The sequence below is a fragment of the Emydura macquarii genome, unplaced genomic scaffold, assembly GCF_026122565.2.
Source record: "Emydura macquarii macquarii isolate MOO-44397 ecotype Brisbane River unplaced genomic scaffold, CSIRO-AGI_Emac_v2 contig_306, whole genome shotgun sequence".
NCBI lineage: Eukaryota > Metazoa > Chordata > Testudines > Chelidae > Emydura > Emydura macquarii.
In genome coordinates, this window is record NW_027130443.1 from 11,833,519 (window position 1) to 11,861,097 (window position 27,579).

Consider the following 27,579-nt stretch of genomic DNA (forward strand, 5'->3'; position numbering starts at 1 on the left):
AGTAGTATGAGCTTCTGGCTATAGTTGGTTAATGACTAGGGCTAGTCAAGAAAATGCTGATTTGTCTAGCCTGAAATGTTTTCATGGAATCCTGCCTGATTTCCTACCAGTTTGCCTGGGGACTCTGGGCTTCCAACATCTGAAACTCCAGGGCATCCCCACCCACATAGATTGCCACTGGGTCAAGGGCTCCAGGGCTTCCAAGCTCCCTGCCATGCATCTGGCAGCCTGGAAGTCCTCAGATGGGTTTCCACCATTACTGGGCTGTTCCAGAGCTAGGGAGCCTGGAAAAGGCTGGCTGAAATTGACACGATTCTTGGCAGTTTGCTGGCTGCCTACTGCAATGGAGAAAAACTGCTCAGTCTGGTGAGTTTCATGAGTCTATTGGGGAGGGAAGCATGAAACTGACAAGGATCATTTCAGTTTCACCAGTCTGTTCCTGTGAGGGAGCATGAAACTGACAAGGATCATGTCAGTTTCACCAGTCTGTTCCTGGGATGAAACTGACAAGGATCATGTCAGTTTCACCAGTCTGTTCCTGGGATGAAACTGACAAGGATCATGTCGGTTTCAGGAGTCTGTTCCTGGGAGGGAGCATGAAACTGACAAGGAGCTCGATCAGTTTCAACCAGCTGTTAGGATTCCCACAGCACATTTCATTGGGTCCCATCCAGACATGACCACAGCACGCCCTCCCGTTGCCATGTCACCACCGCAGCTTGGTAACCCCTGGTCACCCAATCCCCCATATCAGCAGGACAGGGCGGCGGCGGCGGCAGCCTGGTGTTGTTACGTCATGTCCGGATACGTGACGTCACGTGTTACGTCACGAGTGGGACGAGGAGGGCGGCGGACCCATCGAAAGCCTCGTTCTTCAAGAGGGGAGGGCGCGCCTCAGAGGGAGGCCGCCTTCTGATTGGCCGCCCGCCCCCTTGGCCTCTCGCGCGAGGTTGAAAGAATGTTAAAACTCTCGCGCAGGGGCAGGAGTCGAGGGGGCCGCACCTTGGCGGCGCGGAGTGGGCGGGGCCGGCCCGGCCCGAGCCTGGCGCGCGGAGAAGCCGCTGGGGGGAGGAGCCGGAGCCGGAGCGAGGCTTGATAGGGCGGGAAGGGGCGGAGCCTGGAGGAGAGTCGGGTCCTGCCGCTGGTCGTGCGCGCTGAGCGAAGGGGGCGGGGCTGGGTCTCTCTTGAGTGGGCGGCTGCGGCGCGTGCGTAGGACTCTGAGGTAAGGGGGAGGGGGCGCTCTGGGGGGTGGTGCAGGGGGGGGAGGGGAGTGGAGCGGAGCGGGTTGGTCTTGACTGGGGGGGCAGAGAGCCTTGGGTATCCCTCAACCCTCCTCAGAGGGTGTCCCTGAACCCCCCCCGTTCTCCCACTCATCCCCCCTCGCTGGGTCTCTCCCTCTCGCCTCCCCCCATATGGGGGTCCTGAAGAGTTGGGGGCAGGGACCCTCCTGTAGGGGTGGTGTGGACCAAACTACTCAGCCCTCCTCAGGGGGGGCCGGTGGGGCTCCCTATTTGCCCCCTTCTGCTGGGTTCCTCAGCTGCCCCTCCCCCACTACCACCTGCCCCCCAACACGTGGGATTCCTGTGCGGTGCAGCCCCTCTTTCCCTTACGGGGGGGCTGCGCTGTCTGTCATTAAAAGATCACCCCTGTGTGTGTGTGTGAGGCTTTAAAGGGCCCTGTGTTTTCCCTCCTCCCCAGCTGTGCGACTTCTGCAGCTGCTTTACTTTTCTCATGCCAGTGTTTATGGGGGGAGTTGGTGGCTCCACAGTTACTGCTGCCCATTAACAGGCTGGCATGTCTCTTCTGGGTTGGCGCTCACGATTGCTCTGGTTTCTCAGTTGCCAGATACCGTCCTGGTTGGTCTCTCGTGCATGCTCGTCTGGCACTGATGAGGTATATTTTTGTTGACTGGTGGCATGAACCTTTTTCTGTGCGATAGTCCACATTTCCTGAGGCTGGTTTGTGGCGTGAGTTAAACTTGAGTATAACAAAACTCAGGCAAACTGAATAAAATAGTAAGTGGGCATGTATGGATCATTCTGATTGAGGGACTGACATGGACAGTTCTGGGGCCCAAAAGTAAGACAATGCTTCTGTACTAGCATAATTTATATAAATTATACATGCATATTGTTTTTATGCTTGCTGGAAAAAAAGTTATCTGTTAGTTCGCACTAACAAGGTGTCTGGATACTGCCTACGTCTGAAACACAAAGTACAAAATTGCCTCCAGAGACATGTAACAAAATACAAGGAAGGGGCAAAGTCATTTGTAAACATCTCATATTTCAGACTGCAGTCATTGTAACTGTTCCTCTTAACACAAACAAGGTGACAATCATGGTCTCTCTTAAGTTTTATGTTTAAGTACGATAATAATACTTAACTTTTCACTTAACCTTTCATATGTATGACCAAACAATAATACTTCTTGTAAATTAACAGTCTTCAGCCTTGTAAACACATGAAGCTTTTTTGGTTCTTAATATGTAATTAATTGAATTTTTCAAGTTGATAACAAATATGGAATACATTTGGAAACTGGATTTCACATTCTCTAAATAAGCCTCACGAGTTGCCAAGTTTAGCATAAGTTGTAGGATGTGATAGTTCACCTAGATAAACCTGGGAAGCACTTACCATGCAATGCTAAAAATTAGACTTCTTAGATATTTTGTAGACACATTAGTTATCAGAAATTGGTAAAAAGTGAATGTTATATCCTTTCCAACTAGCTCAGTGGGCAAACTAGACAGGTACATTACTTCCTTCTAGCATACATTGGACTGTAATGATAATTGAAACTTCATTATTTTATTCTCACTTGTATGTTCACTTTATTCACTAGATTTCTCAATGAGAATGATTTGTACTTTGTGCATTAGCATTAATATCTATCCTTGATAATACTGGGATGTGTGTGTACAAAACAATATGGGAAAAATTAACAGAAATCTATAACATTAAAAAGGAGTCATTTTTATGAAGTATTACTCATCTTGAGATGCTGCATAATGCTTAATTCATAAGGTAAATTGAGTTGTAAAAAGACTACATTATGATTAGAGATCCATGTAACATCAGATTTGTTTCAGAATACACTGGGCCTGGCAGTAGTTACCTTGCTCGTCCTACATGAAGCACAGTCATGACAGATCAAGAATATATCCTATGCAAATGGAGGAACCGTTTATGGCCAGCAAAGGTGAGAGCATTATAGTACACTTTAAATAGCTGTAGGAATGAGGAGAAACTTTGTGGAGGTTCCCTCCCATCCTCTTCAAGTTATCAGGAAAAGTTAGGGAGTGTGCGAGTGGTGTGCATCATTTGATATGTGCCTCAAAAGTCAAACAACTTGTTCTATTTAAAACTTCCTATTTGGCAATAACACCATAAATTAATTACTTAGGCCAGAAAAATTGGAATTATTGACAGGGACAAATCTTATTTAGAACTTGTGGTTTCCAAACGAGCATGATGTTGCTATTGTAACACCGAGGAATCCCACTCATGGATTAATGTATATAGACCTATTGTATTGGATGCTGAACAAACAGAGCCCCTGCCCCACACGATTTACAATTGAAGTATAAAATGAGACAACAGATGGGTACAGTCAGGTGGGGGCATACAAGAAAGCAGTGAGACAGTATCTGTCAGCATAATAGGCAGTGGTCTTAGCACACCCTCAGTCTACCTGTTGTCAATTTTTTGTAGGCTTTACAGCAAAGGAGAGTTTTGAAGGAAAATGAGTTAGTTTTGCAGATATTTACAGGGAGCTTCTCAACAAGCAGGAAAGAAAGCATGGACAGAAGCATGAAGGTGCTTGTTTGAAAACTTAGCAAATGGACAATTGAGGCTGACATCTTGGGCCGAGCAGAGGTGGGAATCTACTTTACTACCTGAATGAGAGATGGTAGTGGGGATAGGCAGAAAGGGCCTTGAAATGAAGACAAGTAGTTTGTTTGATATGATGGAGAAGACAGAGCTAGCAAAGTGTTAAGGATGGTCCCATAGAGTTGCTTAGACAGTAGGCAGATTTGTGTCTTGTTGAGGGAAGATAACTTTTATATTAACCTAATGTAAAGTCCATAACATCTGCTTTACTTACCCTTTCCTGACGTTGATTCTACTTAAACAAGTGGAGTGCTTGGTTTTGTCACAATCCATTTTTTGCTAAATATATTCATAAGCATTTCCCCACCCTAATTCTCCCACTCTTCTCCTTAGTTTCTTATCAGTCCAAAATAAGGATGTACTTATCTGTGCCATGTTCTTCATTCCTATTGTTTCCTTTATAATTTCTGTCGCCTTTTCCTCAACTTCTTTTAAATTCCTTTGCACAATTTTTTCCAGTACACTCTAGCTTCCTTTATGCTAAATTTTCACTGACTATTTCTTGTTTCTTCTGCCAAGGCAAAAAGAAAGAGCATCATTAATCCAAAACGTGCTTGCTATTTTGAAACAAAAAAACACGTGGATTAGTTGGGAGTTCTTAATGAAGAAGTTCCCTCATGTACAGTTGTTTTTATTGTAAGATGTTAATAAACTAGGAGTTTTGTCATTTGGATTTGTTTAGGAGAGTTTAATGATGATAAAAGCATAATAATTTGCATTTACAAATAATGTTTTGTATTTCCTAATGTAAATTGGTAGCTTATTTTAGGAAAACTAGAGATATTTATTGGCTCCCTGTATTTTAGTAGATTTGGGCATAACTATAAGAAGGGTGCTCATAAGATATACAGTTCTTAACCTGTATTCAATAAGAGAGATCTTAATTTGTCCCAAACAGAGTTAATCTACTTTGTTGTGTATTTGCTCCTGTTATGTCAAGTTTTGCATGAACTGTCTGTGGGCCAAAACAAAGACATTAAGATACCACCAGGGTGAGTGTGATATAAATGCCCACATAAATACAAAATGTTTTTTTGCACATGTCTATTTAAAGTTTCATTGAGCATAGGCGGGGGTTGGGGAAAAAAATAACACCAGTTACATCAGCAACCGTATTCTGTTAAATGATTTCTTATAATCAGGATGCTCCAGAGCTGTTCACTATAGATTGTCCCAAACCTCATTTTGTTTTGCTTCATGCAGTTGAATGCAATCTGGAAGAGAAGTTGGCACCATGAATATAGAGCATACCTTTTGTGTTGATCTGCTGCAGAAAACATCAGATTAAAATAATGTATCAAAATATTCTAAATCAAAGAAAGCAAGTATAGTTACTGGAATATTTAAACTTAATTTTGAATTAAAAAAATAAACCTTTTATCCAAATGTCACACTATGGCTAGGCCTTAACTGGAATGATAAATTACCATCGCAGACATCTATGGCCAGCCACAGGTGTAGACCCCAGGAAAGCTGTGATTTTTGTCCTGGCACAGCTTATACCATTTTCAAGTAGGGTAAACACTAGTGTAGGGTAAATTGTGGCTTTCTATATTTTCACTGAAGATTTGCATAAGTGCACTTATAGTGGTGGCTGGCGGTTGATTGCTGGAATTGGGGCACATGCCTAATGTAGACAGGGCTTAGCTAGAGTTTACTTTATTTATACTCCGAGGAGTGGAATGCATGTGTAATGGTTCAGCTGGCCTTAAGTAATGTCCTTATAAAGTATCACTGTTATAAATTTAACAGATACATGGATAAAATGAGAAGTGAAATGTGGTGGTGGTGGTCATCCCTTGCCCTCAGGCTTCTGAATTTTCAATTGCAAATACACGTTAAGTCTACTGAATTGCAATAAACAACTGCAACTCTACAGACAGACAAAAGCCAGAGGTGCTTTGCTTCTTCCTTGTTGGTCAAACAAATTTCCATTTGGTTGTCTTTTGCCTTTGCGTGAGTTAGTTGTAGGAGGGCAATTTTCTATGTAGCATAGCTGAAATTTCTTTCAAGACTGACATAAACACATACTATTTTTGTTTGGAAATGGTTCAGACTCTCTAGGCAGGTTAGAAAGCAAATTGGTTCTTTTGAGTTCCAGGTCAGCAAGTGTGAGAAATAACAAGAATAGAAAAAGGTCTTCCGAGTAGAAACATGAAATCTGGCCTTTTTGCTCTGTTAAAGGTTATATCCTGCTGGGGGACAGACTTGATTAAATAGAATCTCTTCTATCTCCACCTTCTGTAAAATGAGTTTCCTTAAAATAGCCTCTTAAAACAATCATGGAATGTTTGTTTCCAATGAGTGATATGGTATTTTCTAATCCAACATGACTTTTATATAGCAGGTCCAATTAAATATATAAACTTTACAAAGGCACCTTAAAAATAGTGTTACAGTTTGAGATAACAAGTCCTATGTTTTGACTAAAAGCTAACTCATGCTTTTTTATGGTACTTTCCCAGGTTTCGAGGATATTATTCGGATTAGGTGGTCCTATTCTGTTAAATGGTTTGATATGCAAATAATATGATTGTATCTGTTCATGTTTAGACAAAATTCGGTTCCTGAAGTCTTATCATACTTTAGAATCCTTTCATAGAGAAGTTATATATAATGAAATGAAATACAGTACTGATTTGCTTCAGTGCATTTCAGTAGGCTTCCATATAACTACCTATGTAGTAGAAATTATGCTATTGAGCTTCAGAAAGCAGCATTCTACCTTTTGCTTCACCCTAGGCACTGGGATTAGAGAAGAGCTCTTGGTCTGGGACCTTAACCCCAGGCATGATGAAGAAGTGGTGACCGTTTATCAAAGATACTGAGATACTACTGCCCACCCTCACTTTTCTTGCAGTTGTGGTGAGAGAAGATTAGATACTGCTGGTAGCCCTTGAAGCTGTTGGGGAAAGGTTAAGATGAAGCATTGAAAAGATGAACTCCAGTTATCGAAGTCTGTTTTGTTTTGTTGTATGTGGAGGGGGTAGGAATACTTAATTTAAGGGTAGGTTTCGTTGCATATGCAATATCAGTTATAAATAGACCTAGGCTCTTCCTTAGAATATAGCTTTCTGAGTTTCTTCGCATGCCTTCATTTGGGGTGCATGCTATTTGCCCTCTTCACTCTTTATGAACTCTGTATATGGCTGTAAAAATTATACTTTTCCTTCATTTAGGTTTTATCCAAAATCAGAACTTCCAGAAGACTAGCTGTTTCTAAAGCAAAAGCAGCCTCTTTTAAAGTTGAAATACTCTGTCTGGAAGAACAGTTAAGTACCCTGGTCATTAATCATCTTGTATTTAAGAATGCAAACATGGGGAAAGCATGCTGTGATCATTGATTCTTGAAACTATCTGTAAAACAAGGTAATTGATTTCTGAAGTGTTTTGTTGGCTAACCAGAATTTTGTCTCAATTTTTAAATGGATACAACTTATGACTGTTGAAGAATTGTACTAACATGCCATTCTTAAAGTCCTTTAGGCTTTAATTTGAAACCTGTTTCATGGTCATTAAAGGTAGCAAAGCCTCCTGATATTTCAGAAGGCAAAAGATGATAAAAATTTCTTGTTTTGTTTACTGTACTTCAGTATACATTTAATTATTTAAATATTTTAGATAGTGGACTTGATATATTCCACTTAACAGTCAACCTCTTGGCTTTATGATTGTCCTTATGGTCCACACTAATCATCAAGATGCAATGTTTTTGTCTCAATACGGCAGTTGATTTCTGCTAATCAAAATACAGAGGAAGAGGTATTGATTTATTGCTGCGTAAAGGAAACAAGACTTCTAAAACAATTTAATGTGATTACTAATTTAATACTCTAGAACAATTTTACTGTATTTTCAGGACTAATGTGAGCTGTACGGACATTATGACATTGGATGAGGAGCGCATACAAATCATTGCCTCTGAATTAGGTGGGCTACTTTTTAAAGTTTTAATATTTTACATGGGTAGTAGAAAAGGAAGAAACAGATGGGTGAGTATCTAAATACTTACTCAGTTCCCTGGGACGCTTCCAAAAACAGTCTCCATGTGGATACGTGAAACACCACAAACAGCTGCCTCTGATGTTCCCCAAATATGCCATCTCTGTAATGTGATACCAGTATGTACTCTGAGGAGTGACTTCTGTGCAAGTCATTTAGTAGCTTTTTTTAAATTAAAAAAATATATATATATATATATTGAGTAGTAAGACTGTATGACCTAGCAGGTCTTTGAACTCCCCTGTTAAGGTATTTGTAATTTGGAAATGGTGTGTGAAGCAACACAGATATGTAAACTTTATTCTTAAAGGCAATATTGTTTGGAGGAATGAGGACAAATGGGAGTCAGGAGGTCTTGAGTTCTGATAATGGCTCTGCCACTGATGTACTATATTGTCTTGGGCAAAGCTGCTTCATCTTTGTGGTCTCCAGACTCAGTGTCTGGAAAAGATGCCTTGTAGTGAAAGGTTTAAGGCGGTCAGGCCAGTTATGCACTACAAACTGTTGCCAGCATAGCTATGTCGATCAGAGGTCTGATGAGATGTGACTGACATAACTGTGCTGCCAAAAGCCCCTACTATATATGTGGTTTTTGCTGGTATATTTTATTTTGTTTGGGGAGTGGTGGTGGTATAAGTTATACTGGCAAAAGTGTAGTTTTCCCACTATGAATTGCATCTGCCCGAGTGCTTTGCTGGTGTAGCATACCAGTACCGCTATACTGGCAAATCCTTCCAAGTGTAGACCTGGCCTCAATCTATGTAGTTTATCCAATAGAAGGTTACGGGGTGATTTGATCAGTCTACCTATATCTATATGGGGAAGAGACTTTGGATGGTAAAAGGCTCTTTAGTATTGCAGGAGAAGGCATAATGTGATTCGGATGCTGGAAGCTCAAACTAGACAAATTCGTATTAGAAATATGGTGCACGTTTTTAACAGTGAGGGTGATTCACCATTGGAACACCTTACCTAGGGATGTCATGGAGTTTTTATAATCTGAATTCTTTAAATCAGGACTGGGTATCTTTGGGAAAGAGATGATATATAGTTTAACCAGAAGTTATGGCCTTGATGCATAGTTTATCGGGTGAGGTTCTTTGGCCTGTGTTATGTAGAAGATCAGACTAGAAGATTGTAATGGTTCCTTTTGGCCTTAATGTCTGTGAATCATTTTCCTTATGGGTTTCCAGCTTGCTTCATTTAGTTTGGTATCTCAAATCGGCTTGTGGGAAATTAAACTGAGGACCATTTTGGTAGCAGTTGAGTTATATGATCTATCCGCTTTTGCTCTTCCTTCCTTCCTGTGCTATGCCTTTTGTACTGCACCATGGGAGGAGTAGGAGAGAATCTTGGCCAGGATGTGTTTTAACCTGTACTAGTCTATTTAAAATTTTAATCAGAGAGAAACATGAGCCTGCATTTTGTTAGCATTTACTTACTGCCTTTAAAATGAAGGGTGCATTCTGTGATGCACTGTGCAAGAGGTACTATAAAAACTGTACACTATATTTGTAATACATAAAGTAAAAGTAGTCATAATTTCTTCCATGTCTCTTTCAGCAGACCAGAAGAATAACTCTAGTCACCCTGTGGAAGAACTGAAGTATCGCAAAGCTCTTAAAATTGCTCTAGATACTTTGAGTGCCTCTCCGAAACAAGCAAGGCCTTCAGATGGAGGACGACCTACTCAACCAGCCCAGAAAGAAAAGAAAAGAAGAAGAACTTCATTTTCTCCTCCTGTGACTAGATGCCAAATGTTTTCCCCAAAAACAGAATTGGAAGGGTGTGAGACCTTGAAGAAAAAAAGGGAACAAAAAACACCCAGCCCACAAACTGATACAGAAAAAAACAAACGAAAATGTCAGCTCAGTTCCAAAGAGACTGTTAAAACACGTGGAAACAGAACAGAATCTTCAGTATCTAAATCTGGGGACCTTTCTAGTACGTGGAAGTCAGAAAGTCAGCATCTCAAGACATCTAAATCAAAAGTAGAAACATTAACTAAACAGAAAAAAGTAAAATCCAAATTGTTGCCGAAGTCCAGAACAGGGAAAAGCTCATCCCTTTCACTAAAAGAGAATGCGAGAAGTAAGAAAGGAAAAAAGAGACCAAGAGATGCAGGCGAACCCTCATCTCCTAGAGCTAAATTCCCAGATGATACAGCACGTTCTTTTGTTAGAGAGAGTACGCCGGTATCTGCTTCCTGCAATTCCACCATGTTAACATCTGTTGGAAAAAGGCCAAATGTTAGGGGTTTGCCTAGAAAGAGAATACTGGGTTTTTCTGTTACATGTTCCTCATCTGAATTAGAGAGTAACTTCAGTGAAGTGAGAGAGACTCCAGCAAGGAAATGTAAAATTTTAGATGGGAGCAAAAAGTCACTGAATTCAAAATGTGTTAGTTGGAAACAAAAGACCACTGTAGTTTCACCTTTGTGCAGAAAACAGGAATACCTAAGTTGCCCTGAACCTTTATCTGGGGCTTCTGAAGACACAAAATATTCTGATAGCCCTCTTTCTGAGCTTAAAAAAGAGGAGAATAAAGGTATGTCACACGGTCTTGTGAATGAAGCTAAAAACTGCCAGCTACCTGATTTTGATGAAGACGAAGAAGGTAAAGTATTTCAGTGGGGAAACTAGGACTTTTATGCCAATTTGATGCTCAAATATTGCTTACCTATTTTTGTGGGAAGTTGCAATTGCTTGGGGAAGGGGTTCTCTGAATGCTCATTTTATAAAGTCCATCAGGCCAGTCCCTCTTTTAATTTTCAGGGAAACTTAAAAAAAAAAAAAAAAAAAAAAAAAAAAAAAAAAAAAATTTGGAAACTGTCCAGTCATATTGGCTAGAAGGAAGATATTTCCCTGTTGGGACATTTCAGAATTGTGCAGTGAAGTGGACAATTCAACACTTTCTCCGTTCCAACAATGCTTTGGGTTGAAAGTTACCAGTACTAGATGTGCTTTACTAAATTTTATTTTTTCTTTTAATTAAACTCTTTATTTAAGATGTTTTTAAAAGATTTACAAATCCTATCCATGTAAATATCAGACACAATACAATAATCGTAACAGTGAGCTTTTGTTTAGTGAAAGATTATACAGTGGTATAATCATTGGATCTCTCTATTAACAGGGTGTTACAATGTGACAGAACGAGCATCTTTACACTATCCATGACATCATTTCTGCTTTAATAAATGTGGTTTTTGCTAACTTTTTATGCAGCGCCAGATTATCTGACTAGTTTGCAGTTCAGTGTTACTAAGAAATATAGTGGAAACTTCCAAATTTTCCATTAATTGGTAGGATTTTTACTGTTCTTCAGTATTCTGATAGTAACTGATAAGTTTCTTAATACACTTGTTTTAGAGGTTCTGGTTCCTTTGCTATACAGTTCACATGAACATCTCACAAGCTTATATTTTAATGCCTTGTTGATTCCTCCAGTAATTCTCCAGTGTTAATTCTTGACTTTAGTCTCCTTCTTCGTTTGACCTCTGCTTGATGTTTTACTACTTGAATATCTTCAATTTCTACATCCATTGACAAGTGTATTGTTGTATGGGGGCAGATAATCTTTGGCTATACTTTTATTCTCAGTACTTCATTTCACAACTTGCCTCTTATCACTGTTTTATATCTTGTTTGATTTCCTTCATATTTCCAAAATTCACTGTTCTAAAGAGCATTAATTGTTCTTGCTAATTTGTTCTATTTCTAATTACAAAGTCAATTAAATTTGTAACAAGTGTTTTACATGCCACTACCTATTTTTTTCAGAGACTCAGTCTTAGTCAAAGTCAAGCTGTAGCTTGCTGCTTTCTTTATTTTTATAATATGCAAAGAAGCAGGTTAGTACCATGTTCACAGATATATTCTTCTTCTCCCTAGTTTGTGGCTCAACATCGTCTTACTTATGGATTAATCAGTATAGGTTATGTTGTGTGTCTTAAAGGAGTCATATGAAGCAGATGAGATGCCACCTCGTGGCAACCTCTGATGGCCTCAGGGCAACCCAGCATGTAGCCCCACCTCAGATCCCCAAATAAACTCCGCATAGGGTTTTTCCAGTCTGGTCACCTCTGCCTTCCATAGGGTTTAATGAATTAACTTAAAGTTCAAAACCAAATGCAAAAGTAATCCCTCCCAGCCTTTAGCTGGTTACAGCCCAAACTCCCCTGGTCTGGTCAGAGTTCTTCTTGCCTTTGCGGGATACTCCCAGTTCTTCCTAGCTGGAGCAGTTCCCTTGGTGTCAGGGTCTTCACTGCAGGAGCCTCTCTTCCGTTTCACTATAGTCTTCTGAGCTTCCCCCTTACTGCAGCCACCTTCTGCCCTTCATAGGGAACTGCCTTATTCCTTTTAGATAGGGCTCATTCTGTAATCAGGGTTGGCTTGGCTTCAGGCTCTCCAGCCCAAGGGCAAGCCACCCTATAACATATGGCTAAAGCCCTGTGACCTAATTAAAGTGTGCATCATTTTACATTTGAATAATTTTCTCCAGTACTCAATTCTGCTACTAGCTTGTCTGTCTAAAATTTATTTTATTGTTTCCTTCAATTCAGGCAGCTCATGCAAACCTTTGACTCTCACTTTCTCAGAGTCCTAAAGATTCCACCCTAGCAGAAGTCTTTCTCCCTTCCCTCCTGCTTTTTAAAGATCCTTATTGTTTCCAGACACTTATTTACAGAAGTCTGTTCCTCTCCCTTTCTCATTTCTTAGGCTGTTAACACTATATTTACTGAGCAGATTCTGATCTTACACGAGTGTAAGTTTGAAGTAACTCCATTGAAGTCAAATGGAGTTGTCAGTGTGCCTAGGTTAGAATGCACAATGGCAAATTTTCACATCTTAAGTAATGAACTAAATCATTTAAAATACTGTTGGGATATTTTTCAAATTAAGATACCTCACATGACCAGAAAAAACATAAAACCATTTTTATCTCACTTCACTGACAGGATTGGAATCCTCTGATCTGTCTTTGAAGTTTAACTCTTCAGGAGATCTCTCTCTCAATACAACTTTGGTAGATGAAGAAGAAGAGGAAGATGAAGAACTTCCTAGTATTCTTTTACGTCAAGGTAAGAAGAGAATGTAACTATATTACTTTGAGTCTTAGTCATTGAAGACTTAAATGTGTTTTAGATTTTTACTAATACCTTGGTAAAGTAATGTACATGTTTTTATTCATTGGACTTATTCTTGCTAGAAACTGCAAATGTAGTTTTGTTCATTTGAGTGTGGCAGCATGTTCATGCACAGCTCTAGAAGCTGCATGCAAACTCCTCTTACAGAAATCCTCAGGTCATGCTGTCCTACCTCTCTACTCCTAGTGATATGAGCTTCTTTCAGGCCTCTGACAGTCAGTTCCTTTCACCAGAACTATGGTAGTCTTTGGAAAGAACTGCTAGTGATGCAATTACTTTTGTTTTTCTCCCCTCTCGCTCCAGAGATTGGGGAAGGTCCAGGAACTATCAACATGGTACTAGAAGTATCCACTGCACATCCTGTCACACCATTCTTGCTTCCCTTTAGGCATAGTTCACAAAAACTTCCATCTTTGGCTCCCACAATCATCCTCACCAAATCTTTTTCTCTGTCTGATCCATGTTGGAGGAGGTGCCAAAAAAATTATAATGCCTTTATGTAAATCAGTGGTGCGTTCTCCTCTTGAATACTATGTGTAGTACTGGTTACCCTATCTTAGTAAGGATATTGCAGAATTAGTAAGGGTTCAGAAAAGAGAATGATTAGAGCCATGGAAAAAACTCTTATGAACAGAGATGGAAAAGATTGGGCTGGCTTACCTTAAAGTGAAATTGCCGAAAGGACATGGTGATAACATACAGAATGATGACTAGTGTAGAGACTAGCTCAGGAACTTGTCTGTTCTCTGTTCTCCTTGTCTCATAACACAGGAACAAGGGAACATCTCATGAAACTGTAATATGACAAATTCAGATTCAATAAAAGGATTTTTTCCCCACAGAACACACAATTAGACTGTGGAATTTGTTGCCACAGAATGTTGTTGAGGCCAAAAAACTTACCAAGATCCCAAGAGGGACTGGGTACTTATCTGGGTAATAAGACTATTCAGGATTGTTGCAGTTAATGCTAATAGAGTGACTTAAGGCCTGCCACTAATCTCTAACTATTAGGAATTGGGTTGAGATTGTCATGGAGGGCAAATTATCTCTCATTTGCCAGCTGCAGGGTTGCTTGCATGTTCCTCTAAAGCATCTGGCACTGCCCACTGTGGAGAGGGTAATGGACTAGATGGACCCTGTGTTTTGATCCAGTTTTGCAATTCCTATATTTCTAGGAGACTAATGGAGATATTGAGTTTGTCCCTACCCCTGAGATCTTAGTCATTTTGTTACATATTTTGTGTAATGCCTAGCACAAAGGGACCCTGTTTCTTAGTGTAATTTAAGAGATTGTAGTTTAGGGACCTTGTCTTACATGTTTGAATATCAGTGATGCTACATAAATTACTTGTCTAATTATGTAGTCCAATTAACTTTTATTTTTGTACCTTAGAACCTTGTTCAATTGAACCAGGGGTGTTGGTCTGGTGCAAATTGCGAAGATATCCATATTGGCCAGCAGTGGTAAGAGCAGCAGCTAACTAGTTTTTTTTGAAAATAGGATCTGAAGGTCTGATTTCTAAGCATCTATATGCTGTATTGAGCATCTTTAGCCCTCACTGACTTCAGGATGAGTTGAGAACATTCAGCACTCTTCAGTAGTGGTCCCTGTGTTGTTACTTACATTTGTTCAAAATCTTTGAACATCAAAATTTAAAAACAATTGCTGACCTGAAAGCAGGATAGATATTTGCTTTCACATGGCGAGGTCTACAGTGCAGATCTGAGTTTGCTAGATGAACTATGAAGGATTTTTATGACTCTTGTGTGTGTAGAGACCACCCCAAAGGCATTTTAAATGTTTTCTTTTCTTTTGATTTTTTTTTTTTTAACCCTTTTAAAATATCAGGAATGTCAAATCTAGACTTCTTTAGTTTAGCTGGAAGAATTTCTTTTTTGGGGAGGCTGAGTGGGTAGTGTCTCAGACTTATTGTAAGTGCTTACTTCCATTGAAAAAGAAGGTTTTTGGACCAAAAAAATGTCTTTTATTATAGATTCAAAGTGCTCATTGGGCATTAGAATTAAATTGAATTCTAATGAAAACTAACCCACTCCGCAAAGCTTTATCCCTCTGATTAAAAATCAGTGCCTTGCTAAATTGCTCAGCTGTCTTGATACTTGTGATGTTTCCCTCGTTCTCCTATCACTTTAATATTTCACGGTAAAGAGAACCTAAATTTTGGACTTGAAAAACAAACAGGTGAAACACATTTTTGTGAAATCTCGAGACAATCTTTCTACACTATAAAGTAGAAAAAAGGGCACTAGCTCAATATTTCTTATTTTCAAAGGTCACCTTTAAGTAAAAAGACAGGTGTTAAAGATGACATGCATGTTCAAGTATGTAGCTGTAAGCTTTCTCTCTGAAGATAGAGCACTTGCTTCAAATTCCAGTGTAGAAGCTGATCATCACTCAGAGAGCTTTGTAATACATAATAGAATGGGTTTCAATGGAGAATTTATTAGGTAGTAAAATCTGTCTGAATTTGTCTTTATTCATTGCACTTTATTATGTTGCCACCTGTCAGAACAGCCAGCAAAGTAGTCCCTCTTGTGGCTGTTAACACGTCTCGCTCTATTCTGAATAGGGAAGAATGACTAATGTACATAGTATTACAGTTTTAACAGGTAGCATCCAAAGATGAATTAATTCCAAATTATCAGTTACGCGTGTCTTTAATTTGTAAATTTGTTTTGATCATTTTTCTTCGCTTTTTCCCAATGTGAGGAAATCAGGAAATAAATTCAAACAAAGTACAAACAAATTGCATAATCAAACTACTAACAAAGCCCTGTGCACGCATGCTATCCTGAATGTACCAATTTAGTAACGTTGTTTGCCTGTTAGGTTAAACTTGACTCTCAGTGTCCCTTTTCTGTAACGGTACATGGAGCAATATATAAAAATGCAAGTGGGAATGTGATTGCTTTATAAGTAATCAAGTTTCTAAAATGTTAACTTGTCTTTTGTATTTTCAACAGGTAAAAAGCGTGAAGCGGAAATGTAAAAAAGCAAACGTGCTGCTAATAGAAGGGGATATGAATAACAAGAAGGCAAAGGGGTATATGCTGTTGATTCTGATTTGTTTCCTAACTTCACTTCAAGATTCAATTAAATAATTGTCAGTTGTATATTTTCTATTGAATACAACATTATTAGTGCAACTGCAATGTGATTTAAAATTAATGCTAGTTTCCAATCAGGAGACTTAGTAAAGCAATGATGGTGATTTTGGATATGAGCAATATATTTAACTATGATATATTTAACCTAGTCAGTTTGGGGTTTGAAGTAATAATTAAGTAAACTGGTACAAATTCTATTCTTAAACTAGTTATGGACCTAACTTGCAGGAAGATTTAGAATTTGAAAGGGGGGGGGAAATCTAAGCTTTATCTGTAGCACTAACTATGTTCCTCTTTTCCCCATGAAGTTTCTCAATAGCTCTCAAAAATCTAAAGCACTTGGACTGTGAAGAAAAGCAGAAGCTAATAGTAAGTACAGTAATAAGCACACTTCACATTGTTCTTCAGCATATGACATCATTACCATAAAACTGAATCCCTACTTATTAGCCTCAATTTGTTCTTCATTCCATAATGCAATTTCATGCAAATGTGAGTTGCCTTTTTCTCAAATCAATTGTTCGTATACTTTTTTTCACCTGGAATGCAATCTTGAACAAAGTAATTTAATTAAATGCAGATATTCAAGGCATTCTACATCTTTCAAAATGTAGCAGGGGCACATTGGAGGGTGGGTACCTTGGACTGTCTTTGGAATTAGTTTTTGTTTGACTTACTGCTTCCAAGCTCAAAGCTCTCTAAGTCACTACTCTCAAGGTAATCCATAGCTAACAGCTGTCAGCAACTGGCTTCCTTTAATGGTTTGCTCAGACCGGACAAAACCACATTCAGCACACATTACAGAAAGTGTTCTTGAAACTTAACAATTTCTGTAATGGTGCTGAAAACAGTTCTTATTATACTGGAGTTAAATCGCTTCATTCCTGCTTACAGACATAGTCTACAGCTGGTTAGTTTCCTAGCATAGACCAGGCCTAAAGGAATTTCTGCTGTTGAAATGGGTGGTAGTTTGGTAAGTCATAATTGCTCCAGTTAGTATTTACATAAATTTTTACCCAATTAGAGCATGCTTGTGAGACAGAGCTGAAGTTCCAGTTTATTACAGCAACATAGTGCATTGCTTCTGTTCCTGCAGGTGTCTGCATTTTCATTGAAATTCTTAGTTTTAGGCTTTCAAATTAAAATCAAACCTTGAAAAGGCCAAGTGCCAAAAGTGTTGCCCAGCCAAGAAAGAATCCATAGGCACATAATCCAAAAGAGACTCTATCAAAAAATGTGTAGTCTGATTGTCTTCAGGTTCTCAGTATTTTAAAAGTACTTTATTCAATGAGGACTAAGTTTTCTCATAAGTATCTTCACATCTAAGATGAGCTATGCTATGTTCACTAAAACGTTTTTCATACTGCCTTCTAGCGTGTGTATTTTGTGGATTGCGTAGTAGCATACAAAGTGAATTAATTCAGTAGGGTTTTCTTTATCCTTGAAATGGGTTCATAATAGAATGTGCTTTTTTTTTTTTTTAAGTTGACATTGAAAGCTGATAGACTTAATGCATTTTATCCCCTTAAAAGTGGTTAAAATCTTTGTAAGGTTATATCTACAGATAAGGCTCACAGCCATATGGATCAAATGGCTGTTATGCTATGTAATAGACAACATTAACCCCTCTGTCTTGGGGCTGTAGGCCAGGATCTCTCTCCCAGTTGATGCTCAGTAAGATGAGCTTTAACTGTCCTTTGACCTGGAATAGATATCCCAGGACAACTGTAAGCTCTAGCAGAGGGAAATCTGCAATGAAGAGTGGGGAGTGGGGGGCAGGGGGAGTGTTTGTTTACAAGGGTGAAGTCCAACAAATTGACTGACTGAATTGTGGGTGTTGTGTATACATTCTGTGAAGCAGGGAGATGTGGAGTCTGCTTTCAGTCAGTTAATGTTGTTAGCTGATTTGGAGTATGTCAAATAAAGCATGCTCTTTGTGAGGGGAAAAGAGTGCTCTGGCTCCTACAACCTTAGTTCTCAAACAGATTGCATTCTACAGCTGACTTCACAGTGTGACTGGACTCCCAGAAGATGACTTGTCCTGAATGTTCACCAGCTTCCAACAGTTAGATTTGAACACCTGTCCCATTTAAGCTAAAAACTGAGTAACCTGTGGACCCATACTCATTTAAAATCTCATTACTTCTGTGCTAGTTGCAGGATGGGAGAGATCAAAGTTCAGCCCATGTTAGCTTGCACTTCTGCAAGCCTTAAGAAATCTTCAGATTCCTCTCTAATGCAGTCCCAGAACGTGGGAGCCATTTCTCCCTTTGGAAATAGAAATAAGCAATTTCATAAGCAACGTTTATCCACTTTATGTTGGCAAATGGACACATTACTCTGTTACAGAATAACACTGACAAAACATCTTTGCATTAGTTTTTGATTGGGTGGGAGAGGAGGAATTGGTCAGTTTTTTAAAAAAAATAAATCCATCCTGTTGACTTTTTTTATTGTAGGACAAAGCCAAAGAGGACTACAGCCATGAAATTGAGTGGTGCATTGATTTGATTGCTGATTACAGAATTCGAGTAGGTAAGCAAAATGGGTCAAAACTATCAACACTTTCTATTCTAATATATATATGTTGCAATATTGTCTGTCTTTATATCCAGTGTAGTTGAAGCCTTTATACTTAAGGACATTGTGACAGAGTAGCCAACTTGAGTCCTGGGTTTTATTGCAAGCTGAAGTTAACTCTCCCTTTTTGTGCCTCAGTTTGCCCACCAATGTAATAACTATACATCAGTGTGTATTGAGTCTTCATTAGTCAATGTTTTCAAGGTGCTTTGAGATCCTCAGAAGAAACGTATGTCTGATTTTTCTAGTTTATATAATATATAAATTCTGCAAGAGAAAATGTTCAAAGAAAAAAATGTCTGTTCTGCTCCCCTCACTTCAGTTATGAGTCAGTTGTGTTCGGGTTCTGTGGTCGCTGAAATGTGTAGCACGGTACATTCTGGGTTTAGCAGGGGCCACCCGCTGTAGGCTGGATGCCATGGGAACTGCAAAAATAATCAATATTTACACAGTGCATTGGAGACTGATTGACAGATCTTCACAACACCTCCTTAAAAAGTAGGTTTCCCCATATTATGGATGAGGAAGAAACTGAGGCAAGTGACATGCTCCTGGCCAAAATTGTTGCCTTACAAACTGGGATTGGAACTCAGAAGTTCCTGGCTCCCGGTTGTGGCATTAGACCATTAGGCCACATCCTCAAGCAGGTCAGTTTTTATGCTTTGAAATACGCAGTTGAAAAGTGCTGTATTGCATGCAATGTGGTGGTTAGAATGCCCTTCGTAGCTTGGAAATGTTCAGCTGATAAATGTCGGCACTGTATCTGTGCAAGTCACCTTTAAGAGGCTTCTCTGTTTTAAAATTGGCACACTGTGTGTTGCACTAAAATATTTTAATGGTTGAATCATGTCTTGATTACAGCACCTAAACTTTAGGGTACTTGCCTAAAAGAGCTTTAAAGTCTCTTAGGTGCAGTCTTTGCATAGACAAACTCTAACCTTTGTTTTCAGAGATTCTAATTGGATTGATAAAGGGCCTTTTATTTATTTATTTTTTTTCAGGTTGTCGTTCTTTTACGGGATCCTTCTTGGAATATTGTGCTGATGATATCAGTAAGTATTTCTATGGAGAGCCTGGTTTTTTCCTCATGTCCCTGTCAGCCAGCTTAGATAACTTCCTACACACTGCTCTGCCAAATTCCAGCTTCATAGCTAAGTTTTTTAGGACAACATGGCAATATTTCAGGCATGCCTAAAACTTTTGCTGTTACCTTGCCTTTTTAATTTTGGCAATGAAAATCTCAATATATTGAAGTCAGCTTTAAAAGCATATGTATTTCCGTGCTTGTGCAAATGAATAACAGTTGTTTCACATAGTCATATCAAATGCCCAATTGCCTTCATCTCCTCCCCACAGAAAAAGAGATGGGGCAGGGGGAAATCTATACTACTTTCTCAAGGCACCTGTTGAGGCCTGGGGAGCTTTCCCTTATTTGACACAGTGCAAATGGCTGACAAGGTACTACCATCATGTGTTTGTAGATAGTTACTGCTTCTTCACAATGAGCTGGGGAGGGAGAACAGGCCTAAAAAATAGGTGAGCTGAGGGTTGTACCTGTTCTGCAGCCAGAATAAGGAAGTGCGGAAAGATCAGGCTTGAGCAGGGCTCAGCAATCCAACTATTAGGAATACATAGGAGTCATCAAGAGAAGCACTGAGTTGGGATGTTAGGAAGAGGGCTCAAGAGAAGCATTCGGGTGGAGGGGAGGCATTAGAGTCGAACTGGGCAGGAAATCATTTTCCAGTCCCATGAGAATTTAAGATTTTTGAAAACTTTCCCATCTTGAATTGGGACAAACTAAATCTTGAAAATTTTGGCAAACTGAAAATCGGAGGGGGGGAATCAGAGGAGAGCAATCAAAACATTTTGATTTTTGACCTTTTTTTTCCCCCCATAAGTTAACTTCAATTTCAAACCAGTCATTTTGACCACAAAACAACCTGTTTTTTGAAAATGTCAAAATGGGATATTTTGACAACTTTGAAGGACTTCAACACTTTTTTTTTTTTTTTTTTTTTTTTTTAAATGCAAAACTAGTTAAAACCGACCCTTTCCTGCAAAAAGTCCCATACACTGACTATAGCATGATCTGGGAAAGAGGGATGCACTGGACCTGCAGATGATGATGATAAAGGGTGCGAGGGTGGTGGCATCTAAAATACAGATTAAGATGGAGGTGCTGCCTGACTCATGCCAAGGTTTGATATGGATTTCTTCTAGGAGAGGTTTCTGTTACTAGGCTTGGCTACACTTTGGGGTGATACGGTCTCTTCCTCTTTCTTGTCCACTCTTGCTTTCTGCTGCTGCCACGGCACCAGTCATACTTTTTTCCTACTCAGCTGCTGCCGCTGCCGCTCTCTCTCCTGACTGTTGCACTTCTGTTCTGCAAAATGCCATCTCTTCCGTGCACTGGCATCTTTTCCTGAACATGGCTCTTTTTGTAACCGATTTAATGACTGGCATAATTTGGCATGTTTTTAAATACTGTCCATAAATTTACATATAGCTAACAACCCAGGCTGCATTTTTCTTCCACCTCTATCCCCTGTTAATGCTGTCCTCACTTGAACAGACTCTTAAATGTCCCATATTATGATGTGTTTGAGTTGGTCAGATCTACTACTATAGTGACTAGGCTGAAGATAAAATCTAAGTTAACTCCTTCAGGGTCCTTTCAGTGTCTCTTATCAGCTGTCTGTCTTTTGGACAGAAAGCATTTTGAGGCAAAGACTCCTTATCTGTGTATTGTATAGTGCTGAGCACACTGTCAACTAACATATAATAACAAATTTAATACCCATGGTAGATCATAATTACAGACATTTATTGTCCCTCTTCAAGGAATAAGCTGATGCTTCTGAGTATTAAGTAGGAATTTTCTTTGATTTATTTACTTCATCCAGCCCCACCTCACAGTCATTTAGAATTGCAGAAATAGCAGTGTACATTATGGGGTGCCTTCATTCTTTGTCAAATCAGATATTGACTGCGGATGAAGACAGAATTCTACATTAGATCAACCAGTGGCCCACTTCAGCATGGGAACTCCTGTGTTCTCAGAACAAATCATTTCAAAACTACTTCTCTCAGAATTTCAGTTCTTTAGTTTCTTTTCTCACATAGAAAAGATTTTTCTTCCTGAATCAAAAATATTTTATTTTTCTTACATCTGCAATGTATTTGGAGGCAGTTATTTTAAGGCTGGCTTTCCTTTCAGGCTATCCAGTTAGAAAAGAAGTTAATCAAGGTCGAGTACAAATGACATTCCCAAACATAGCAGAGGAAGACCTTGAAGAATCTTTGTCAGAAACTACACCTACCAAGCCCTCCAAGAAAGTCCTTCCTGATAGAACAAGGGCAGCCAGAGACAAAGCCAACTCAAAGATAGTTGACTTCATAGTGAAGACAAAAGGGGCAGAGAAGCATCTTGTGGCTATTTTGAAAAGCAAAAAGCAGTCCAGGTGGCTGAGAGACTTTCTGAATTCAAGTCGGTACATGACCTGTGAGACATACCTTGAGGATGAAGAGCAGTTGGACCTCGTGGTGAAATATTTGCAAGAAGTCTGTCATGAAATAGATACCAGGAAGCTGGATCTCAAAAATGGTGATAGAATCAAATTTATTTTGGATGTCCTTTTGCCTGAAGTAAGTGAACAGCTTTACTGTTGCATGACTTGGGTCAGAGACTTGCAGTGTTCTCCCGTCATTAAGTAACATTTGAGCAAGACAAGTTAAAATTCATGAACCCAGTTTTCAGTTTTGGGTGCTCCAGATTAAGTGCTTGACTCTGGATTTAGGCAGCTAAGATTAAAAGGTGGACCCCTTTTTTATTAAACCATGTGTATGTGGCTCAAGCTTGGGAGGTACATGTTTTATGTAACTAAATAACAAAGCTGTCCATTTAGTTCAGCCCAGCAATCGGAAAGTAAACATGTATACATATTTTTAATATTGTTTGAAAATAAAGTTCCAAATTAGCATTATGGACCCCTGGCTGGTGTTGCTATCTTGTTGAAAAGGGCATTTGCACACTGGCATAATGGCAGCTCTATCTCAATTTATAAACTGTTGTCCAGTTTGCTTTATTCTGAAACTTCTTGTGTATATAAGATATCAAATCAGGTATAAATATCAAACACGAAGGCAGTTTTTGACAAACCATTAATGCAGCATCAGGGCACTATACAATATCTCTTGGCTCCTGTATTTCTGGTGTCACAATGTTATCTTTAGGGAAGCTGGCTGCATCTCACAATATGCTAATTATAATTTGCCTTTCTGAAATACTTTTATTGTTCTACTCTGTGCGTTTTTAGAAAATTACATGGAACACAACTTTTCCTAAATCCTTTAAATACTTCTGTAATGTAGCTTATAATAAAGAATTTAAAAAGTAAGGAACTTTTCCAGCTTCTGTAGAAACTAAATTTTCATTTAAAAAAAAAAAAAAAAAAATTCTACCCCTTGTGGCTGCAAAAAGATCCTTCCAAGTGTGTTACAGGAAAAGTTTATTTCTTGAATTTCATCTCTTTAAATACATGCTTTTCAAAAAGAACAATGAGCCAACTTTACTAAATAGGGTAAAACCTTATTCCAGAATTTTGTTCATCTGCTGAGACTACTTCAATTACAGTTTTCAGATTATTGTGTCAACTATTTAAACTTTAATTTTTCACTAGTATCAATAAACTAAAAGTTTTCTTACAGGCCATCATATATGCAATTTCTGCTGTGGATGAGATAGACTACAAGAAAGCAGAGGAAAAGTACATAAAAGGACCATCTGTAAGCAAAAGGTATGATGGTTTAGTATAATCACCAGAATTTTATTTATTGGACTTTTTGCCTAGAAATTAGCTTGATTCACCTACCTTTTCATAAAAATCAGCATATAGCACCAACTTCCAGTTTATAAGGAAATAATAGTCATTTAGTTTTACCTTGTTTCTCAGTCAGTAGAATCTTAACAAAAGTGGGCTTTCCAGCCTTCCCTCTTCTTTTGGAAGAATATTACAATATATTCAGATTTAAAGCAAGATTTGAATATTCCACATGGAAACTTGTAAGAAATGATAATGCTTTAAAAACCTTAGCATTTGGCTTTTCATCTGTTGTGGGTGTAAAAAAAAATATTGGGCTAGAGTCTTGGCTCCTGTTCCAGTCCCTTTTATGCTACTTGAGTGGCACAAAGGGGCTGTAATATGGCTGCAGCTCCCCTGTTGTGAGTTCTACTGGAGAAAGGAGAATTCTTAACTGACATAATGCTGGTGGAGTGCGCCTTTGCCAACCTTCTCCCCAGCTTGGGGGGCATGCCAGGGAAAGAAGTGAATTTGGGGGGGCATGGAGCCTCCCCAGGCCAATTCTCTGCTGACATGTAGGCCTTTAGGGACCATAGCCCCTTGTCAGGCTGCTCTAATTTAATTTAAATTGAGCCTACGGCAGCTTGAGAAGTAGGTATCCATAACGGGCTCCGTAGTGCATGCTTATCCCTAATGTGCCAAGCGTATTTTGTTCCAAAATCTGGCCTAAGCTTTTAGAAGAACATAGGAACTTAAAACATACATACTGTGAAGTCTAAATGCTGGCAATTATATTAATTAATCTTGTAGCAGGTCACACAGAAAGAAGAAGTCAGCCTACTAAAATCCTAACCTGAGGGTTACCTTGGGGCAGATATGGAAGCTATTGTAAAATACGTATTGAGCACAGTAATTAAATCCAACTAACTCAGTGCATAGAAGATTACTGCCTAATACTAGTCATTGTTCATGTAGCATAGTTACGACATATGCAAAGGGATAAGATGAGGAAATGGAAGACCCCCTGTTCAGTTTCTTTTAGTGCATGTAATCAGTTTTTGATGATAACTATTTTAGATTTTTGGTATCGTAAAAATAAAAACTTCTAGACAAGATGAAGGCCCAAGACTGTGAACCTAACTTTTTTCATTGTCCAGCTACTGAAATGATTAAACGTTGGAAGCATTCCTGCAGATAACAAACTTTTTTTAAACGAAGAAAGTGAGTTTATTTTTGATACAGGAGTTCAGTGCAATGTTTTTGTTTTTGGTTTTTTTTTTTTTCTTCAGGGAAAGAGAAATATTTGATGAAGAAATGCTAGAAAAAAAGAAACTGGAACTGCTGAAGACTGAACTAGCTCCTGAAGACAGTGTATAGAAACAGTGGTAGGGAGCTTTACAGTCTGCAGTGGCGCTGAATGTATATCATGGAGAAGAGAGCAATTTTTTTGTATAAAATATGAAATATTTTTACTTTTTTATCAGTGTAAATATTCTTCAGAGGATGTCTTCAGAGTGCTGTTCTTTCAGGTGCAGTTGTACTTTCACACCTTGTAAGGTTTTTTTGGTCAATGGAACTGCTCATTGCTTTCCTATGAATAATGTAGTGCTGAACTCCCTGTAAAATCAATTTTTACAAAGATGCAATATACATTTTTATGGATGTACTGCTAGCCAGTTAGTTTGCTTTCATCCCACCTTACTTGAAATGTACTTTTGAATAATCTAAGAGGATAAATGGCAAATGCTTTGTCTTTTTGACATAATCTTGTAATTTTGTATTTAATTTTGTGTGGATAAGTCTTTCAGAATATTTTTGCAAACAAAGGACTGCCATCAGAAGAACCTGTTGTGATATAAATGTAGAGTAACAGGATTTTATATAGCCAAGTATTCTTTGGTAGTTTCATTACTGCTAAATATACTGGGTTTCCTGTTTTAAAATTATCGGAAGTTAATTGTCCTTGCTCTACTTTATATACCTATAGGGAAATAAAAATGCCACCTATTAATGAAAGCTAAGGCATAAAAAGCTTTGTTTTTGTTACACTCAAGTTTGCCCTCTTAAGAGAAGGAGTTCCAACACGCTAGAATTATTTTATAATACAACCAGCTTCACCTCATTTAGAAAGATGGAGCAATAAATTCAATGTGTCACTTTTAGTACATTGTGGGTTAATGAAACCAGTTTCTAGGCACACATTTGGTATTTTTATGTTTAACATATTCAAAAATCAAATCTGCATGCTTCTGGAGCAGTGCCAGCATTAGAAGCAGTTCACATTATGGCATCATAAATTCGTTAGCATTACTGTTGGCTGGCCTACAGTGAAGCTGGCAGACATCAGGATTCATTGATAAAATACTTGTTAATTTGGGACACGCCAGTCAAAAAGTTTAGCTATTTATGTTCTGTTTGCAGTGAGGATCTCTGACCAGAGTGTGATGGCATCCAGTTTGAACTGAGGTGTAGTTTCTTATATGAAATTAAATGCTGTAGCTTAATTCTTCAAATAGAATTCCTTATGAGAAAATGGCATGTAAAATGGCATATTGATATTGTGTACATATCATATTCATTTTTTCAAATGAATTCATAGTTTGAATTCATAGAATTCAAATGCATAGTTTTTCAAATGACACTAACTGTGCTGTATCTTGTGAGTCTATCCTCCTTATATGGTGTGACGTTTTTAATAGGTGTATTAAGAATATGAATGTAACAAATGAATGTGAGGATATCATGATGAAATGTTATTTCATATTACTTTTCACTAAAACTTTTCTGAAAAAGGGATAATGCAATTTGTATTTAGTTTCTGTCATGGTATAAAAAGTTCAATTACAAGCCAGTTATGTAAATGTACCTTCAATTCTGCAAAGGTTTTGAAAGCTGCTTTGGCAGACATTACTTATAAATGGAGAGTTGAGGCTTGGTGCTATCTCTTTACAGTGTATAAGCTTCACGCTAAGAGATTTAAAAAAAAAACAAACCACCAAAAATCCAACTGCAGCCCCTGTTCCCAGAGACAATGGGCAACACCAGATGTAGATCTCCTAAGGTTGAGGGGGGGAGGCTTAAACCACAATGTGATTCCCATTTCCTTTCCTGAAATAAACCATAACCACATATGCACCTTCACTGTTGCCATAATTTTAATGGGATTTCTAAACAATACCATGGTAGCTGAAATTAATATCTCTCATGTTCTCTAATTACAATCTGGGGAGAGGTAACCTAAAAAATTCTGATGCCTTCTTTGTATGTATCACCCTTTCCCTTGTTCATTTTCCCCCCTTTACTCTTCTAATCACATCTTACCACACATTTTTTTAAATGCAAACTAGTAGTAATATCTAATCCAATTGCACTTTATCAGCCAAGAATGGACTGTCCTAAACTAGTACATCATGTTGGAAGTTTCTCATATTTTTAGTATGTGCCTAACACAATTTAGCCTTGGAAATATTAAAAACAAAATGTAAACATGATTATCTTCAATGAACCAAAGGCTAGATAGTTTAACAATTACTTTTATGTATATGTTAAAGCCAAATTCTGCACTTAAATCCACATTTGGCATTGACTTCAGTGGGTGCTGCACATATGTATCCAAAGTCTTAATTGGGTCTGTAGACTCCATTGGGATAACAATACTTTTTCTGCTCATCTGTAGAAAGCACATAGACCACTTCTGTAAAGTACAGATAAATCTGAAGATCGCACTTCATGAATTCCCATGCTAGGATCATTGTATTAAATTTAACAGTATATTCAGATATTGCCTAAAGCAACAGTATTTACTTTGTATGATGTACAGTATTTATCTTTATTCTATCACTTCAGTTTCTTAAAAAACAACTAAAATTGGTACCTAACAAGGCATGAACTCTCCAAGGATTATTGGTTCTACTTTGTTTAAATAAATTCAGTTACTTCAGATACAGCTGATGTGATACATTGCTCTCTGCCAACAAACTTCCAGCTGCATTTTGTATCATCTGAAAGTTGAGTTGATTTTTT

At 38.5% G+C, this 27,579-nt stretch overlaps 1 protein-coding gene across 6 annotated transcripts; it reads left to right on the forward strand.

Annotated features, from left to right (window-relative positions):
- Nucleotides 1-1,117: 1,117 nt before the first annotated feature.
- On the forward strand, nt 1,118-26,378 carry PWWP3A (PWWP domain containing 3A, DNA repair factor). Of its 6 annotated transcripts, none has more exons than XR_010921960.1 (14): nt 1,118-1,222; nt 3,096-3,205; nt 7,077-7,168; nt 7,757-7,827; nt 9,463-10,515; nt 12,860-12,982; nt 14,445-14,515; nt 16,034-16,113; nt 16,486-16,546; nt 18,637-18,712; nt 19,759-19,809; nt 21,975-22,402; nt 23,454-23,553; nt 24,846-26,378. XR_010921960.1 is itself a non-coding variant. In XM_067559381.1 (14 exons), exons 2-14 carry the CDS (start codon nt 3,149-3,151, stop codon nt 24,931-24,933), a joined length of 2,340 nt encoding a protein of 779 aa, XP_067415482.1. In that variant the 5' UTR covers nt 1,118-1,222; nt 3,096-3,148; the 3' UTR covers nt 24,934-26,378. The 6 variants fall into 6 exon arrangements, 5 of the variants coding, with proteins under 5 accessions (XP_067415482.1, XP_067415518.1, XP_067415509.1 ...); XM_067559381.1 differs by having other exon boundaries at nt 23,465-23,553; XM_067559417.1 differs by having other exon boundaries at nt 9,463-10,446; nt 23,465-23,553.
- The last annotated feature ends 1,201 nt before the right edge of the window (nt 26,379-27,579 follow it).

Excerpts from the sequence above, each read along its gene's own strand:
- PWWP3A (XM_067559381.1), top strand. The coding sequence starts at position 3,149 with ATGACAGATCAAGAATATATCCTATGCAAATGGAGGAACCGTTTATGG. Across the intron at positions 7,169-7,756 it reads ATACTCTGTCTGGAAGAACA|GACTAATGTGAGCTGTACGG; the intron begins GTTAAGTACCCT and ends CTGTATTTTCAG. Across the intron at positions 23,554-24,845 it reads GGACCATCTGTAAGCAAAAG|GGAAAGAGAAATATTTGATG; the intron begins GTATGATGGTTT and ends TTTTTTCTTCAG.